The sequence below is a fragment of the Trachypithecus francoisi genome, unplaced genomic scaffold, assembly GCF_009764315.1.
Source record: "Trachypithecus francoisi isolate TF-2019V2 unplaced genomic scaffold, Tfra_2.0 Lachesis_group5, whole genome shotgun sequence".
Taxonomy (NCBI): Eukaryota; Metazoa; Chordata; class Mammalia; order Primates; family Cercopithecidae; genus Trachypithecus; species Trachypithecus francoisi.
Window position 1 is genome coordinate 85,575,787 of NW_022681470.1, and position 17,549 is coordinate 85,593,335.

The following is a 17,549-nucleotide window of genomic DNA, read 5'->3' on the forward strand; positions in this document are numbered from 1 at the left end:
TATTTTGGTTTCACACATGGGGGGTCTTTTATATTCTGTTTATAAAGATTTGCCTATTGTAAGTTTACAAAGACAATTTTCAACATTTATTCTAGAAGCATTTTGAATTTAATTTTTATATTTAGGCATAAGATCCAGCTGTATATGGTGTGAGGAAAAGGCCAAGTTTGAGCCAGCTGGTGGCGGTGTCACGTCTGCTGTGACTCCGTGTGTGACTCTCAGTGGGCTTTCAGTGCTGTCCACAGCCCTCTCCTGAGCACTGCCGCTGCAGATGAGCATTGCAGTCTAGTAGTCAGAGCCAGCACGGGCACTCTGGAGCCTTTGCATTTCCACTTGTGTTTGGAGTCAGCCCCCTCATTTCTGCAAAATGCCTGCTAAGGTTTCGAATGATCCATTGTTTTCCATGGCTCTTGGTCCTGTTCCCTGAGACATCCTTTCTTTTGCATTCATCTCCTTGGCTACTCCTTAAGTAGGCTTTGAAAAGTGTTCATTCTATTTGTCATGATGTCAGGATGTCTTAAGCTATAGGACTTACATACTCAGGTTTAAGTTTTGTTTGCTTTGAGCAAGTTAGATGGATGTTTTGGTCATTATAATGTGAAAACTCTTATTTCTTTGTAGTATTTCACCAATTTGTGTGTCTATGATAATTGTAAATACATGCAATGACTGTATTTCTTTTTCCAAATATAATTCTTTATTTTATATTATTTTTAAAAATTGAGTTAGGGCCTTACTATGTTGCCCAGGCCCAGGTCTCAAACTCCTGGGCTCAAGTTATCCACCTGCCTTGGCCTCCCAAAGTGCTGGGATTACAGGCATGAGCCACCACACCCAGCTCTACTGCTCCATTTTAATGCCAAGGAATAAGTGTTCTGGCAGCATAAACTGGTCCCTGTGAGGTAACGCGGATACATTCAGGTTCAGCCAACAACGTTTTGCATTTTTATGCTTCTTTTCCTGCCAGCCCTAAGGAAGTCAGTGTTGCCTGAATGCTTTAATAAAACATATCCCTGTTTAGATGTATGCAACTGAGCCAGGTGCAATGGTTCAAGCCTGTAATCCCAGCACTTTGTGAGGCTGAGGTAGGAGGATTGCTTGAGGCCAGGAGTTTGAGACCAGTCTGGACAACATAGTGAGATCCCATCCCTACAAAAAAGGAAATAAAATAAAATAATTAGGCAGGCATTGAGGTGCATACCTGTAGTCCCAGCTACTTGGGAGGCTGAGGCAAGAGGATGGTTTGAGCTCAGGAGGTCCAGGCTGCAGTGAGCCATAATCACACCACTGCATTCCAGCCTGTAACATAGCAAGACCCTGTCTCAAAGAAAAAAAGGTATGTAACCAGAGCAGGACCCTGTCTCAAGGAAAAAAGAAAAAAAAGGTATGTAACTGAAAAATAAGTTTTTAAAAGGTCTTTTATATATATTGCATTTGAGCAACTTTCTCAGACTTTCTTGGCTTAGTGGCCTTTTGACATTGTGAACATCCTGTTCTCCAGTTCAGACTGGTGACAGTTTTACAAGTACAGATCTTAGGTTCTTATGTCTTCTCCTGACATCCTCAATGTGCCACCACTCTTTCTGAGGTAACACTTCCTAAATGTCATCGCCGCCTTTTGGGGTGTGTTAGACTGTTGAGGGACAGCACCCCGAGGGTACTTAGAGTCACTGTCATCCAGCAGAGGATGTCTACCGGGAACGTTCTTAATTCTTCCCAGGACTTAGCACGGAATGCCTTAGCACAGGTGCCAACAGCCACACCCTGAGCCGCTCTTTATTCCAAGCCATGTCTTGCTTGATTTTCTCTTTGTCCCTAGGCTTTATTTTGTTTTCAGAATATTTTGCTAGCTAGAAAGACTTGAGAACAGACTCAGTTTAATTTTCTAACCCAGAAAACCGCAGCCCCTGTCTTACAGGGGTCAGTAAACTACAGACGAGGAGTCAGATCCACTCCATTGCTTGGTTCTGTGTTGTCTGTGAGCTTAGGATGGTTTTTACACTTTTGTTTTTAAAATATTATTTTATATTTTGAGACACAGTCTCAGGCTAGAGTGCAGTGCATTGACCATAGCTCACTGCAGCCTCAAACTCCCAGGCTCAGGCAATCCTCCCACTTCAGCCTCCTGAGCAGCTGGGGCTATAGGTGTGTGCCACGATACTCAGCTAATTTTTGTATTTTTTGTAGAGACGGGGGTCTCACTATGTTGCCCAGGCTGGTCTCAAACTCCTGGGCTCAAGTGATCCTCCTGCTTCAGTTTCCCAAAGTGCTGGGGTTACAGGTGAGCCAGTGCACCCAGCCTACACTTTTAAATAGTTGGGGGAAAAAAAAACCCAAAAGAGGAATATTTCATAAAACATAAAAATTATTTAAAACTCAAAATTCAGTGTCCCTATATTTTTCTTCAAGCACATACATGCCCGTTTATTTACATATTGTCTCTGGCTGTTTCCATTCCACAACAGCAGAGTGGAGCAGTGGCTGCAGAGCTGAGACGGCCTGCAGAGCCTACAGTGTCTACTTTTTGGTCCCTTATGGAGTTTGTTCACCCCTTCTTCACTGTGTGTCCTCTACGGTTGTTTGAAAATTGGCGTCTTCTCTTTCATGTTCCTCTCTTTTCTGTAATGCCTTTTCCTCAGCCAGAACCACCACTTGGCTTTCGTCATTCAGCCTGGAAGTCATCTTGTGAAGTCTCTCAAGTTCATTAAACATATTTTGTACTTTCCATGTCTCCGTCAGCAACAGTTTATGCCACTTCATCCCCCAAGCCACCATCTTCCCAACCTCCTATATCAGTTTTCCCTTCATTTTTCCAGATCCTACTGTGAGTGCTGCTAGCCACCAGCTTCCAAAACCAAGGCCACGTTTTTGATATTTTAGAGAAGCCTCTAATTCCTAGATGCCATTTCTGTATCATTTATCTATTGCCACAAGAATGCTGCATTATAAAGAGTAAGCAGCCCTGATTCACCCTGCAATGGGCCTTTACTGAGCTCAGGCAGCTGTGGGTTGGTGATGTAACCTGTGGGTTCTTATGGTTGGGCTGAGCTTCTCCCATCGGGCTGCTGGCTGGCCTGGGATAGCCTGAGCTGAGGGGCTGGACTCTGCCCCATGCAACTGTCTCCATCCAGCAGGCTGGCCTGGCTGTGCCCCTCGGCAATGGTGAAGATTCAAGAGAGTGAGAAACAAGCACTTTTCCAAGCCCCTGCTTAAATCCCGTTGACCAAACCATGTCTATGGCAAAATTCAGATCCAAGGATTGGTGAAATGCAACACCACACCTAGAGGAACCACAAGACATATGGCAGAGGGCACCCATGTGGGAAAGGCGGAGAAGGGGACCCACTAGTGCAGTTCATTTCCCCTGCACTCCTATTTTACTACTCAGCATACAAACATTTTAAATAGTGTAACTCCATTTTCTTCTTTAACCCCTTACACTTTTGTTCTGTATTTTTCTTCTATACATTATATTGGCATGAATGCTGCTTTAAATCCAGTAATCCTTGACCACATTTTTCACTAGTCTTTCATTTTTAACCACAACCAGGAAAGGGTTAACCCAAGGCCCAAATTCAGTTCACCCAAAACCAGGACCACCCACCCACCTCCCAGTAACAGCCCTCGTTCTCCAGCTCTGTCTCACAAATGTCTGCATCCTCCTTATCTCGGCCAGGGCATGTGAGCAGGCAGGTGTCTTAGTCCATTTGTGTTGCTGTAAAGGAATACCTGAGGCTGGGTAGTTTCTAGAAAAGAGGTTTTTTTTGTCACAGGGTTCTGTAGGCTGTACAGGAAGCATGGTGCTGGCGTCTGCTTCAGGGCCTCAGGCTGCTTCCACTCATGCAGAAGGAGAAGAGACCACATGTCTGGAGGGGAGGAGAGTTCCCAGGCTCCTTTTAACAACAGCTTTGTCTGTTGGAAGCTAATAGAATGAGAACTCACTCCCCCCACCTCCACAGCACTAATCTATTCATGAGGGATGCACTCCCCAGGACCCAAATGCCTCCCATTAGGCCCACCTCCAACATTTGGAGTTGAATTTTAACATGGCATTTGGAGGGGACAAACATCCCAACTATAGCAGCAGGGCAGGCAAATGGTGCCTGCATGTCGACCTATGATCTGTAGGCCCAGGTCATATCCATGCTTCAAGGTACCCTCATTCCAGGAAAGCTTTCTCAAATTCAGCTCTGCCCTCTCTCCCTTCTGAGACACTGAATGCCATTTTATATGTCTGGTGTCTGTCCATCTCTCTTTGTTTGGGGCACAGAATTGGATTCATTCTAATTCTCAGATCAAAAAAAATTTACTCTTCGTTGGTTCCTGCACGGTGCTCTTTTAGTGTTTGCTTGCTTATAATAATATAGACACCAATCCAACAGGGAAACTAGAGCACTGACAACATATCTGCTTCTGTGACCCTGCCCCATCTGGCCTTCCACCTCTCCTCCTCTGAGGGAACTTCTTTTTTTTTTTTTTTTTTTTTTTTTTTGAGATAGTTTCGCTCTTGTTGCCCAGGCTGGAGTGCAATGGCACGATCTCCAGCTCACCACAACCTCCGCCTCCCGGGTTCTAGTGATTCTCCTGCCTCAGCCTCCCAAGTAGCTGGGATGACAGGCATGTGTCACCACACCTGGCTAATTTTGTATTTTTAGTAGAGACGGGGTTTCTCCATGTTGGTCAGGGTGGTCTCGAACTCCCAGCCTCAGGTGATCCACCTCCTTGGCCTCCCAAAGTGCTGAGATTTCAGGTGTGAGCCACCGCGCCACCCGGCCTCTGAGGGAGCTTCTTACCATGCATCTTTGACAGACAAGTCATGGTAAGTATATCCATGGATTCCCAGGCCTTTGCAGAGAATCTGTTGCCCTCAGGAACAACAGCCCACAGATTGGAAAGCTCCAACCTTGATCACAGGAGCAGTAGACTTCACCCTCTCTCATGAGGACCAGCTTTTATATTTTCCTAACACCCTGAGACGGACACTAGGAATAGCCATGCCCTTTCTATGAGACATGTGTAGCCTTGTCTTGGCTGAATTAGTAAAAAAAGCCATCCATACATAATGCAGCACAGGGTTCCAGGATGCATACGTGAACCACAGGCCACAAGACTTGGTTTACAGTGCCCCAATCAAGGCCAGGAAACCAAACGTAACTGAAAAGTAGCCCTCATATTTATTCGGATCACTTAGATGATATTACATGATATGCAATTCCACAACAACACATATTCCCTCTTCTCCTATTCTCCCACACCCAACAAATCTTTGAACACATACATACAAAAACAAAAAACAAAAACCAGCCAGGCGTTGTGGCTCACGCCTGTAATCCCAACATTTTGGGAGGCTGAGATGGCCAGATCACCTGAGGTCGGGAGTTTGAGGCCACCCTGACCAACATGGAGAAACCCCGTCTCTACCAAAAATACAAAATTAGCCAGGTGTGGTGGCACACGCCTGTAATCCCAGCTACTTGGGAGGCTGAGGCAGGAGAATCATTTGAATCTGGGAGGCAGAGGTTGTGGTGAGCCAAGATAGCACCACTGCATTGCACTCCAGCCTGGGCAATAAGAGTGAAACTCCATCTAAAAAAATAATAAAAAACAAACAAAAAACTGACCAAGCACAGTGGCTCATGCCTGTAATCCCACCACTTTAAGAGGCCAAGGCAGGTGGATCACCTGAGGTCAGGAGTTCAAGACCAGCCTGGCCAACATGGTGAAACCCCATCTCTACTAAAAATATAAAAATTAGCCAGGCATGGTGGCACACACCTGTAGTCTCTGCTACTTGGGAGGTGGAGGTTGCAGTGAGCCAAAATTGCACCACTGCACTCCAGCCTGGGCAACAGAGTGAGACCCTGTCTCAAAACAACAATAACAACAACAAAACAAACAAACAAAGCCTCTATGTGACTTTCAACTCCCTAGACTGTTCTGTCCTGATTTGACTCTTCATGGAACACTCTCTTACTTTGACATCTTTTATTTGTTTTAACTTTTATACTTGTTTCTTTTTGATATAAATATTCAGGAAACCAAACATAGTGTTGGGGTTAGGGCTAGGGGTTAGGCTTAGGGTTAGTGTTCCTTCAATATGTGGTGGGGATCCTCCCCAGTGAGACCTGGGCTCCTCCCCATCTGTGGTTGGGACTTCATTCATGGATCATTGGAGTTACTCCCTGTCTGTGGTCAAGGCTTCCTCCCCTCCCCTCCACAAGTGGTGAGGTTTTCTCCCTGAGTGGGCAAAGCTTCTCCCTACGTGTGGTAGGGCTCCGTCCTCTGAGTGGTCAGGGTTCCTCTCTATGTGTGGTGAGACTCCTCCCTATGTGTGGTCAGGACTCCTACCTGTGTGGTGGGATTCCTCCCTATGTGTGGTCAGTACTCCTTCCAGTTTGTGGTGGGGCTCCTCCCTATGTGTGGTCAGTGCTCCTTCTGGTTTGTGGTGGAGCTCCTCCCCTATGTGTGGTGGGGCTCCTCCCTATGTGTGGTTAGGGCTCCTCCTCATTTGGTAGGGCTCCTCCCTCTGAGTGTTCAGGGCTCTTTCCTGTGTGTGGTGGGACTCCTCACCATGTGCAGTGGGGCTCCTCCCTATGTGTGATCAGGGCTCCTCCCTATGTGTGGTCAGGACTCCTCCCTATGTGTGGTCAGGACTCCTCCCTATGTGTGGTCAGGACTCCTCCCTATGTATGGTGGGACTCATCCCTATGTGTTGTCAGGGCTCCTCCCTACGTGTGGTGGGGCTCCTCTCCATGGGCTGTCCCCTTGGTGTCCATTGTGGGGCAGGGATCCCCCTACCCGACCCGAGGCAGGCGCTGCCCTCTCACGGGAGCCCTCCTCCCACAGGTGAGACCTCAGACGAGCTGCAGGAGGTGCAGCTTCCGCTGATCCCGGAGCCCTGGTGCCGCCTGCTCTACGGACACCTGTCCTACATCATGCCCGACATGCTGTGTGCTGGGGACATCCTGAACGTTAAGACCGTGTGTGAGGTGTGCCCCTCCTGGTCCGTAAAACAGAGGTTACGGGTGCCCTGTGCCTGTGGACCCCAGGGGACCCCGCTCTGGCCTCTCACTGACTAGCAGGAGCCCTGCAGCCGTGCCCTGAGCTGAGCAGGGCGATGCATGACAATGTACGAATGCCACATGCCTGCAGCAGGCCTCCCTGCAGCTCTGGGCTGTGTTGCAGCCAGTAGGGGGGCTGGGTGAGAGGCGGACACTGGCCCCTTCCAGCAGGGCCTGCACGGCCACCCCCTTGCACCGAGAGACAGGTGTAGGAGGCAGCAGACCTGGGACTCCCAGTTCACAATAACTCCCTCTTCCTTTCTAGGGCGACTCCGGGGGCCCACTTGTGTGTGAATTCAACCGCAGCTGGTTGCAGATTGGAATTGTGAGCTGGGGCCGAGGCTGCACCAACCCTCTGTACCCTGGAGTGTATACCAGTGTTTCCTATTTCTCAGAATGGATATGTTATAACATAGAAATCACACCCACTCCTCCTCAGCCAGCCCCTGCTCTCTCTCCAGCTCTGGGGGCCACTCTCAGTGTCCTTGTGGCCATGATGGCTGGCTGGTCAGTGCTGTGAGGTCAGGATACCCACTCTAGTGTTCTCACGGCTGCCCCGGCCCAGCTGCCTCCAGAGCCCTAAGCATCTCCTGTCCTGGTCTCTCTGAAGCAAGCAAGGGCCACCTATCCCAGGGGTGGATGCTGAGTCCAGGAGGTGATGAGCAAGTGTACAAAGAAGAAAGGGAAAGGGGAGAGCGGCTGGCGAGGGAGAACCCAGCTTGGGCAGAGTGCACCTGAGATTTGATAAGATTATTAAATATTTACAAAGCAAGCCTCTGAGATCACCTGTGTGCCTCCTTCTGCCCCTGCCGGAGTCATTGTCCTCTTCCACGCACAGAAAGGAGAGACTATCACCCCTCCTGAGGTTCTCAGGAAAGGATAAGCACAGACCGAATCAGCTCTTTCCAGAAACAGAGGGGCGATGACACAGACACACTCCTCTGAATCTGTGGGATATGGTCAAAGCCCAGGCCCGAGGAAAGGTCATTGCTTACATGCCTACACCTGTACATATAAAACAGCTGCAGACATTTAAACATCCAATTGCAAAAAAAAAAAAAAAAAAAAAAAGTGTTGGGGCAGTAACCTGAGCTGAAAGTAGACACCAGGAAGGAACAAACACGATGAAGCATGAAGGAGCCCCAAGTCAGAAAAGCACCAAAAACTTGTATTTCAAAAGTCTGCTCCTTGGAAAAAATCAAACAGTGGACAGGGGTTGGGGGAGATCACTAACCTACTCAAGATAGGAGATGAGAACAAAAATATACGAAATGAGAAATGACAAGTGAAAATGATCCACCAACAGTGAAAAGGTAAGAAACCACATGAGAGAGTGTACAACTCTATATAAACAAATTTAAGTGAAAAAAGGCAGCACTTTTTAGGAAAAAAATTTGCTAAAACTAACCCCAGTAGAGAGAGAGGTTTTAGGCTGGGCACTGTGGCTTATGCCTTTAATCCCAGCACTTTGGGAGGTCAAGGCAGGAGGATCACTTGAGCTCAGGAGTTCAAGGCCAGCCTGGCCAACATAGCAAGACCCCTGTCTAAAAAAACCAGCCAGGCATGGTGGTGCACACTTGTAATCCCAGTTACTCTGGAGGCTGAGGTGGGAGGATTGCTTGAACCCTTGAGGTTGAGGCTGCAGTGAGATATGATCGTGCCACTTCACTCCAGGCTGGACCACACAGTGAGACACAGTCTCAAAAAAAAAAAAAAAAAGAGAGAGAGCGAGAGAAAGACAGAGAAGTTTTGTTAAATAGACTGAATTTTTGTAGAAGAAATTGAGACATTTAAGAAAGAACATCCCCCCACGGTAAAAGTTTTTGGGGAGTCAAAAGCTATATATGGATTTTTTACTGCATGGGGGGTACCAGTAACCCCAACATTGTTCAAGGGTCAACTGGACTTCCTTTTACAATTTTAAATAGTTGCCCTAGAGTTCACAATAAAGAATTACAACTAATTTTTGTCCACTTTCAAAAAAACACTGCCATTTCACATTTCACAGGTAGTAGCTCATCTAGTGATGAGACATCAGTAGCATTCTTCATTTCTGTTACAGTGGTTTTGATTTCTAGCGTTTCTTTTTGTTTGGTTTTCATCTTCACATTTTATTTTTATTTTCGTAGATTTAGGGGTGCAAGTGCAGTTTTGTTACATGGATATATTGCATAGTACTGAAGTCTAGGCTTTTAGTGTAACCATTACCCAAATAGTGAACATTATGCCCATTAGGTAATTTCTCCTTCCTCATCCCTGTCACACCCTCCCACCTCTCTGAGTCTCCAATATCTATTATCTGCTCTCTATATCCATGTGTACACATTATTTAGCTCCCACATAAGTGAGAACATATGCTAATTGACTGTTTCTGAGTTGTTTCATGTAGGATAATGGCCTCCAGTTCTATCCACATAGCTGCAAAAGACATGATTTCATTCTTTTTTATGGGTGAGTAGTATTCCATGATATATATGTACGTTGTCTCTATCCAACCATCTGTTGATGGACACTCAGGTTGCTTTCCTGTCTTTAGCATTTCTTTTTATTCTTTGAGTTTCATGGCTCTGCTTTCAGTGCTCCTCTCTTCTTCTATGTGGCCCACTTTTCCCATTACAGCCCTTAGTGTATTAATCCTAATACTTCAAATTCCCAGTCCAATAATTCCAAAATATCTGCCATATCTGAGTTTTGTTCTGATGCTTGGTCTCTTCAGGCTGTGTGGGGTTTTTGTTTTGCTTATTTTGCCTTTTAGCATGCCTTGTAACTTTTTGTTGAAAGCTAGACATGATATATTAAGTAAGAGGATCTGAGGTAAACTGATCATTGGTGTGAGGTTTATCTGACTAGCAATTAGGCTGTGTTTACCACCTCCTGAAGCTGTGGTGTTTGAATCTGAACTTTCCCCTGATGATCTTGTTTTTGTCTCCTCTGTTGTCTTTGGGTCTCCCTGGAGACTCCTTCTTAAATAAACAAGTAGTTATTTCAGCTGTAATCCTCTGATATTACATAGGAACCCCACGGATGTAATGATAAGGTGTGGGGATGAGGAAGCATTCTTTAGTTCTGTGGTTAGGTCTCAGTCTGTTAGTGAGAAGGTCACTACCCAAGTGTTTTTCTCACCTTCACTTTCCCCCCTTAAGTGTGATGGGAAAATAATGGGCTGAAGTTGGGTATTTCCCAACATTCAAGGCTAGGACAGGCTGGATTCCAGTATTTCCCTTCCCACACGTCAGACTGATAGAACCCAAGTCGGTTAGGCTCTGGTTAAATAGTTTCCCTTGAGGGCAGGCTTTGGTTAATGAGAATAGATAGTGCTGGGCATATTTAAAATTGGCTACTTTTCTCCTTGCTATGCCACAAACACTGGAGGATTCTTCTCTGCTCTTCACCTGAGAGCCTGGTGTAGCTTCCAGAACTAAAACTCATAAAAGTGTGAGGACCCCTAAAAGTGGGCCCTGAGGAGTTTTAAGCTCTCAAGTTAGCCCTTGCTTAGTCTCTAGCAGTTCATCAATTACCCTTTAAGTATTTCCACTGGTGCTGACTCTGCTGGGGCCTCTCCTCCCCAGCAAGTTGTGATTGTCTCTGTCCACCTGTCTGTCTCTCCAGTGTTCAGGGAGGTAGTTTGTTCTGTGGCCTCACTTCTCTTATGAATCTAAAAAGAGTTGTTGATTTTTAGTTTGTTCACCTTTTTTCTTGTTGTAAGGATGGGAGTGATAAGTTCCAACCTGTTTACATGCCAAACCGGAAGCTAGATGTCACTCAAATACTTCTATAAAGAGACATCTTGTCATCTACTATTTGGTTGCCTAGTGACAAATTTGTATAGAAAAGACAATGTCTTATTCTTTTCTTTAGAAGCTCTTGAGATCATGTGATTGTTCTTTTTCACCATCTAAAGCGGGCCAATTAGCTTTTAAATGTTATTTTTAGGTCATAGATTTAAATATATTTGATGGGTTTCAATTCATTGCAATTATTATTCCTATGAAAGCTCAAATTGCCCCGTATTCGTACAACAGGAGCTTTGCCAGCTTGGTTCCTGACTCCTTTTAACAGTGCTGGGCATAATAGTACTAATGGTATCTGCTAGTTTTCTTTTATATGGTTTGACAAGATGTTCAGGCTCATCTGGTCTATTTCCTGCCTAAGACCTAGAGCCAGTCATTCCCCCAAGAAGCCTTGTTTTTTTGTAGTCAAACACAGTATTTCAAGAGCACGATCTGTGTGCTCAGAAGATCATTGCTACTGAAGGTGGGATGTAAATTCCAATTTAAGTCCAGAGCTACAGAGTTTTTACTTATATTCTTTTTTAAAAAAGCAATCTGTAGTTTGTATTCTGTATTGAGAATACTTTCATCAGTTCTAACAGTTTTAGTGTTTCCTTGGGGTTTTTTGGGTGGAGTCTTTAGGGTTTTCTATATATAAGAAATGAAATGTCATCTGAAAACAGAGACCATTTCATTTCTTCCATTCCTATTTGGATGTATTTTATTTCTTTTTCTTGCCTAGTTTCTGTGGCAAAGACTTCCAGTACCACATTAAATAGAAGTGGTGAGAGTGGGCATCCTTGCCATGTTCTTGATCTTAGAGGGAAATCTCAATTTTCGCCATTGAGCATAATGTGTTTCTCAAGGAGGTGATAACCCATAATTATTAATTTGTTTTGTCACACATTCACACACAACAATCTCATACACATCATTAATATGAACACTAACAATATGATGACTGAAAACAGCTTAAATGTTTTAGTATGGCCTTCATTTCCTCACAGTCTTTGATATTTGTAACTACAGTTTCATCGCTGGAGCACATGCCAATTATGTTCTCTTCCCTTTAACTCTCATTTAGTGTTAGTGCAACAAGTGATTGTCTATTTAATTCTGGTCATTGAATAAATGTCTCTTATGGATGTTTCAGGAAGGGTTCATGGAAGCAACCTTCCCTGATTTCCTACAAGTATATCTCTGTTCATTTTATTCAAAGGGCAGTCTTCCTGGATTTAAGTACTTAGCTCCCTTTTTCTTTGAATAAGTATATTACATGTGGAACTCTATTTTATTAGAACATTGAGGCTTGTTGTCAAAAATATCTGATATTAATAATTCATTGTCCTCTCAGCACTTTGGGGGGCCGAGGTGGGAGGATCACCTGAGGCTGGGAGTTCGAGACCACCCTGACCAATATGGAGAAACCCTGTCTCTACTAAAAATACAAAATCAGCTGGGTGTGGTGGTGCATGTCTGTAATCCCAGCTACTCGGGAGGCTGAGACAAGAGAATCGCTTGAACCCAGGAGTGGAGGTTGCAGTGAGCCGAGATCACACCATTGCATTCCAGCCTGGGCAACAAGAGTGAAACTGCGTCTCAAAAAAAGAAAAAAAAAAATTCATTGTCTTTCCGCTATAAGTCATTGGTCTTAGTGTTAATCTTTCCGAATTGATTCCCAAGTAGATAATGTCCTATTTTAATATTAACATAACATTTCAACATTTTTTCTTTTTTTCTCCAAAGTTTACTGACTCCAGGTTACCACCCTTGTTAAAGTTATAAGACTTGGGTTTCTTGTTTGTTTGTTTTTAGTGGCTTATTTATTCATTTATTTTTGTAGAGACGGGTCTCACTTATGTTGCCGAGGCTGGTCTCAAACTCCTGAGCTCAAGCAATCCTCCTGCCTCAGCCTCCCCAAATGCTGGGATTACAGGTGTGAGTCATCATCACACCTGGCTTCAAAACTTTTCTTAATTTAGGAAAAGTTTTAATTATAGTTTATTGTTTGTTCTAGTATCTGAATCTTCCTTTCTTCTTAGGAATTCTATTAGTTTTTATTTTAAACTCCTCTGCCTACTTTATTTTTAAATCAATTTTATCAAACTTTACTTATCAATTTTCTTGGGTCTTTCTTATCCTTTTCTTAATTCATCTTTCATTTTTAAAACTGCCTTCCTGTCTGCTAGCTTAATTTTCATTTATGAGATGATTTTTCTTTAATTTTAATATTTTCTCAAGTACTATCACCTCATTTCTGTGTTTTTCTAATTCTGACTTATGCTGTTTTTCATGTCTTGTATCCTTTTTTTTTTTTTCCTGAGACAGGGTCTCACTCTGTTGCCAAGCCTGGAGTATAGTGGTGCAGTCATGGCTCACTGCAGCCTCAAACTCCCAGGCTCAGGTGAATCTCCCACCTCGGCCTCTCGATTAGCTGGGACCACAGGTTTGTGCTACCATGCCTGGCTAATTTTCTTTTTTGTAGAGACAAGTTCTCATCATGTTGCCCAGGCTGGCCTCAAATTCCTGGGCTCAAGTGATACTCCTGCCTCAGACTCCCAAAGTGCTGGGATTACAAGTGTGAGTCACCACACCCAACCATTTTCTTTTTTTCTTGTCTGAGATGGAGTTTCGCTCTTGTTGCCCAGGCTGGAGTGCAATGGCACGATCTCGGCTCACTGCAACCTCCACCTCCTGGGTTCAAGCGATTCTCCTCCCTCAGCCTCCCAAGTAGCTGTGATTACAGGCATGTACCACCACGCTTGGCTAGTTTTTGTATTTTTAGTAGAGACAGGGTTTTGCTATGTCAGCCAGGCTGGTCTCAAACTCCTGACCTCATGTGATCTGCCCGCCTTGGCTTCCCAAAGTGCTGGGATTACAGGTGTGAGCTACTGCACCCAGCCCAGCCATTTTTTAAAAATCTGTTTTGAAATAGTAGATTACAGTTTTCACCTGAGTGCTTCTCTTTCTGGCATGCTTTCATTGTCTATAGAGGTATTATTATTCTCTTTTCTCTTGCAATAACCTTGCAGAGGATTTGATCTCAATACTTTTGCATTGCTTGTGTTTGTGAGAAATTAAGTCTTTCCAAGTTTTTATAAAGAAGTGTTGGGAGCAAGTCCCCCAAAATCTGGCCATAAACTGGCCTCAAGATTGGCCATAAGCAAAATCTCTGCAGCACTGTCATATGTCCATAATGGCCCCAACGCCCAAGCTGGAAGGTTGTGGGTTTACGGGAATGAGGGCAAGGAACACCTGGCCCGCCCAGGTGAGAAAACCGCTTAAAGGCATTCTTAAACCACAAACAAAAGCATGAGCGATCTGTGTCTTTAAGGGTGTGTTCCTGCTGCGGTTAACTAGCCCAACCTATTCATCTAATTTGGCCCATCCCTTCATTTCCCATAAGGAATACTTTTAGTTAATTTAATATCTATAGAAACAATGCTAGTGACTGGTTTGCTGTTAATAAATATGTGGGTAAATCTCTGTTCGGGGCTCTCAGCTCTGAAGGCTGTGAGACCCCTGATTACTCACTTCACACCTCTATATTTCTGTGTGTGTGTCTTTAATTCCTCTAGCACTGCTGGAATTAGGGTCTCCCCGACCGAGCTGGTCTCAGCAAAGAAGCATACTTTAGGATAATATCTTTCACTGTTTTCCTGTAGCATGAGTAACTGTGGCAGCTTGTTTTCCAAAATTCCCTGTCTCCATTTCCTGCTTTGACTTTTTTTCCCGCCCTTCTTTTCATTTTGTCATTATTGTCCATAACCTGCCCAATTTTGCCTCCACTGCCAGTGGGGTCTCCTCAATGGGACCTGGTTCCAGAAGGGAGGCTTGGGGGGCCCTCCAGCACTGCCGACTCCCTACCCAAGCTGTGCCTTCTGTAGTGTGGGCTACTTGTCTTAAGCTAGTCCACGTGTAAGCCGCTGCTGGCTCTCTAGGGCTCTCCTATCTCCAGGCCCTCGATGCCACTTCCACCGAGCAACACTGGTAAACATGTGGGACTTGTGGCTGTTGGTGGTTTGTGGGAAGTAGGACAAGCCTTGTCACCTAATTTTATTGTGAAAGTTGTCTGTTTCTTTTACTCTCCAGTTACTCTTTAAAAAAAAAAAAATTGAGACAGGGTCTTGCTCTGTCACCCAGGCTGGAGTGCAGTGATGTGATCACAGCTCACTGTAGCTTTGACCTCCTGGGCTCAAGCAATACTCCCACCACAGCCTCCAGAATAGCTGGGACTACAGACATGCACCACTATGTCCAGCTAGTTTTTTAGATTTTTTAGTAGAGACAGGGTCTTGCTATGTTGTACAGGCTGGTCTGAAACTCCTGGCCTCAAGCCATCCTCCCACCTTGGCCTCCCAAAGTGCTGGGATTACAGGTGTGAGCCACCACACCTGGCCTGCTCTGTCTATTTTATGTGGAGATTTAGAGAGACCTCAATTCTATGTCGTTGCCACTGCCACTTCCAGAATTCCTCATTTGTTTTCAACAACCATTGTTATTTTCTACTCACACACATATGTTTACTCTTTAGGGTCCTCTCTATAGAAGGCATTTATCCAAGGAAGAGTTGTAACTCACATATATTTACTCTCTAGGGTCCTCTCCACACAAGGCATTTATCCAAGGAATAGTCATGAACATTAAATACAGTCACTTGTTGTACTAATAGCAAATGAGAATGAGAGGGGAGAGGCAGTAGTGTATAACAGGATGTGCTCCAGTGGTGTAATGATAGTTACAAATATGAAAGACTGCAGGGAAACCAGAAGACCTCTTCTCCATTCCTTCTTGCAGTTCAATGCTTAAATCTGGGATCACTGCCTTTACATGAACTTCTACCATGGAGAGGTATGAAAAGGGAATGGGGTTGTAGCTACCGTGGGGGACATGAAAAGGGAAGAAGGTTGGAGGGGACTCCCTGGAGCTCAGAATGTCCTCGATCTGACTCCAGATAGTTGTTACAAATGGGCTCACATGCACACAGATTCATTGAGCTGTTCCCTTAGGAGGGTCCTCTTTACAAACATAAATGAACACTGATCATAGAAAAATGGTATTAATAATATTTAACGAGGTTTGGGAAAAATAGAATTAGAATACTGGATATCAAAATGTAAAATTGGAATGGAGGGAGTAGGGCTAAGGTGTTCTAAGGTCTTGTATTATCCAGGTTGAGAGTAAAGATTTTGATTAACTTTAGATTTTAAAGATTATAAGCTGTAATTTTAAGACTAATCACTGAAAGAATAGAAACAGAGTGTGTCATTGTAATTAATAATGGAGGAAATTGAGAACTAAAAATTTTTTAAAAATCAGCCAGTCCACAAGGCGGGGAAAAAGAGAAAATGTAGAAAAGGAAGAAAAAAATAGAAAGCACAAAATAAGGAGGTATACACAAAAACCAAAACATCAGCAATTACATTAAACTTACAAGATAATCCAGTTAAAATCAAAGAATGTCAGATGGTTACAAAAAAAAAAAAAAGAAAAGAAATGCTATTACAAGAGACATGCCTAAAACAAAAATTAATTAATTAGAAATTTATTAAATAGAAATTTAATGTGTGATAGAGAGGGCCAATAAGGTTAAAATTTGGTACTTTGAAAGAACTGTTCATTTTTCTAAGTCTTCAGATAGTTGTGTTTTATATTTTTATTTTTATTTTTTTACATATTTTTTGAGACAGGGTCTTGCTCTGTCGCCCAGGCTGGAGTGTAGTACTGCAATCTTGGCTCACTGCAACTTCCATTTCCTGAGTACAAGTGATTCTCCTACCTCAGCCTCCTGAGTAGCTGGGACTACAGGCATGCACCACCTTGCCCGGTTAATTTTTATGGTTTTATAGAGATGGGGTTTCACCATGTTGCCCAGGCTGGTCTTGAACTCCTGGGCTCAAGCGATCTATCCACCTTGGCCTCCCAAAGTGCTGGGACTGCAGGCTGTGTTTTTAATATTTTATCCAGTTCGTAGTTATTTATGGGAAGGTTGAACTGATAGCAACTACATAGCCATTAACAGAAACAGAAAGTACATCAATTAACTCACAGAGAAAAAAAGTCATATGATTATCCCAATTAATGCAAAAAATTTTATAAGGTTCAATATCTATTTATGATTAAAATATATATAGGGCAAACTTGAAATATCAGGAAAATTTTCTACTTTGACAAAGGCTACATTTAATATCTAAGAGCAAGCATTATAGTTTTTCTTGAAAAAGCAAGGTGTAAAAATTTTAAAAATAAAATAAATAAAAGTAAAGCATTATACTTTTGTAGAAAGTTTCAATTCTCCTAAAGACTGGGAACTATATAAGAATGTGTTAGATATCATATTGGGCATGTTGACCAAATAGAGGATAAGGGCTGGAAGAGAAGAAATAAAACTAATGTTATAATAGATGATGGGATGATCTATCCTCCTAGAAAAATCTGCAGAATCAACAAACTCTTCAAACATTTTTAAATTCCCCAAGTTTGCCAGATACACAATCAACCTACAAAAGTCAATTACATTTATTGCCATAGCTAGAAAATATAATCACAGAGAAAGAAAACAAAACCATGAAGTATACATAAAACTCCTATGGAGAAAGCACTCCCATTCTAAGGAAAGGCAAAGAAGAGGAAACGAGACATCCCATGCTCTTGCATGAGACAATGTAATATTAATACATATCCAGTTTCCCTCCAGTAAATCCATATATTCAAAACA

At 43.6% G+C, this 17,549-nt stretch overlaps 1 protein-coding gene across 1 annotated transcript in view; it reads left to right on the forward strand.

Annotated features, from left to right (window-relative positions):
- The window catches only part of PRSS38 (serine protease 38), a 42,723-nt gene extending 34,890 nt beyond the window's left edge, over positions 1-7,833 (forward strand). The window contains exons 4-5 of the mRNA XM_033196523.1: positions 6,847-6,989; positions 7,327-7,833. Of these exons, the coding sequence (XP_033052414.1) occupies positions 6,847-6,989; positions 7,327-7,581 (398 nt within the window). The 3' untranslated portion in view covers positions 7,582-7,833. The remainder of the gene's footprint in view (positions 1-6,846; positions 6,990-7,326) is intronic.
- Positions 7,834-17,549: the final 9,716 nt, after the last annotated feature.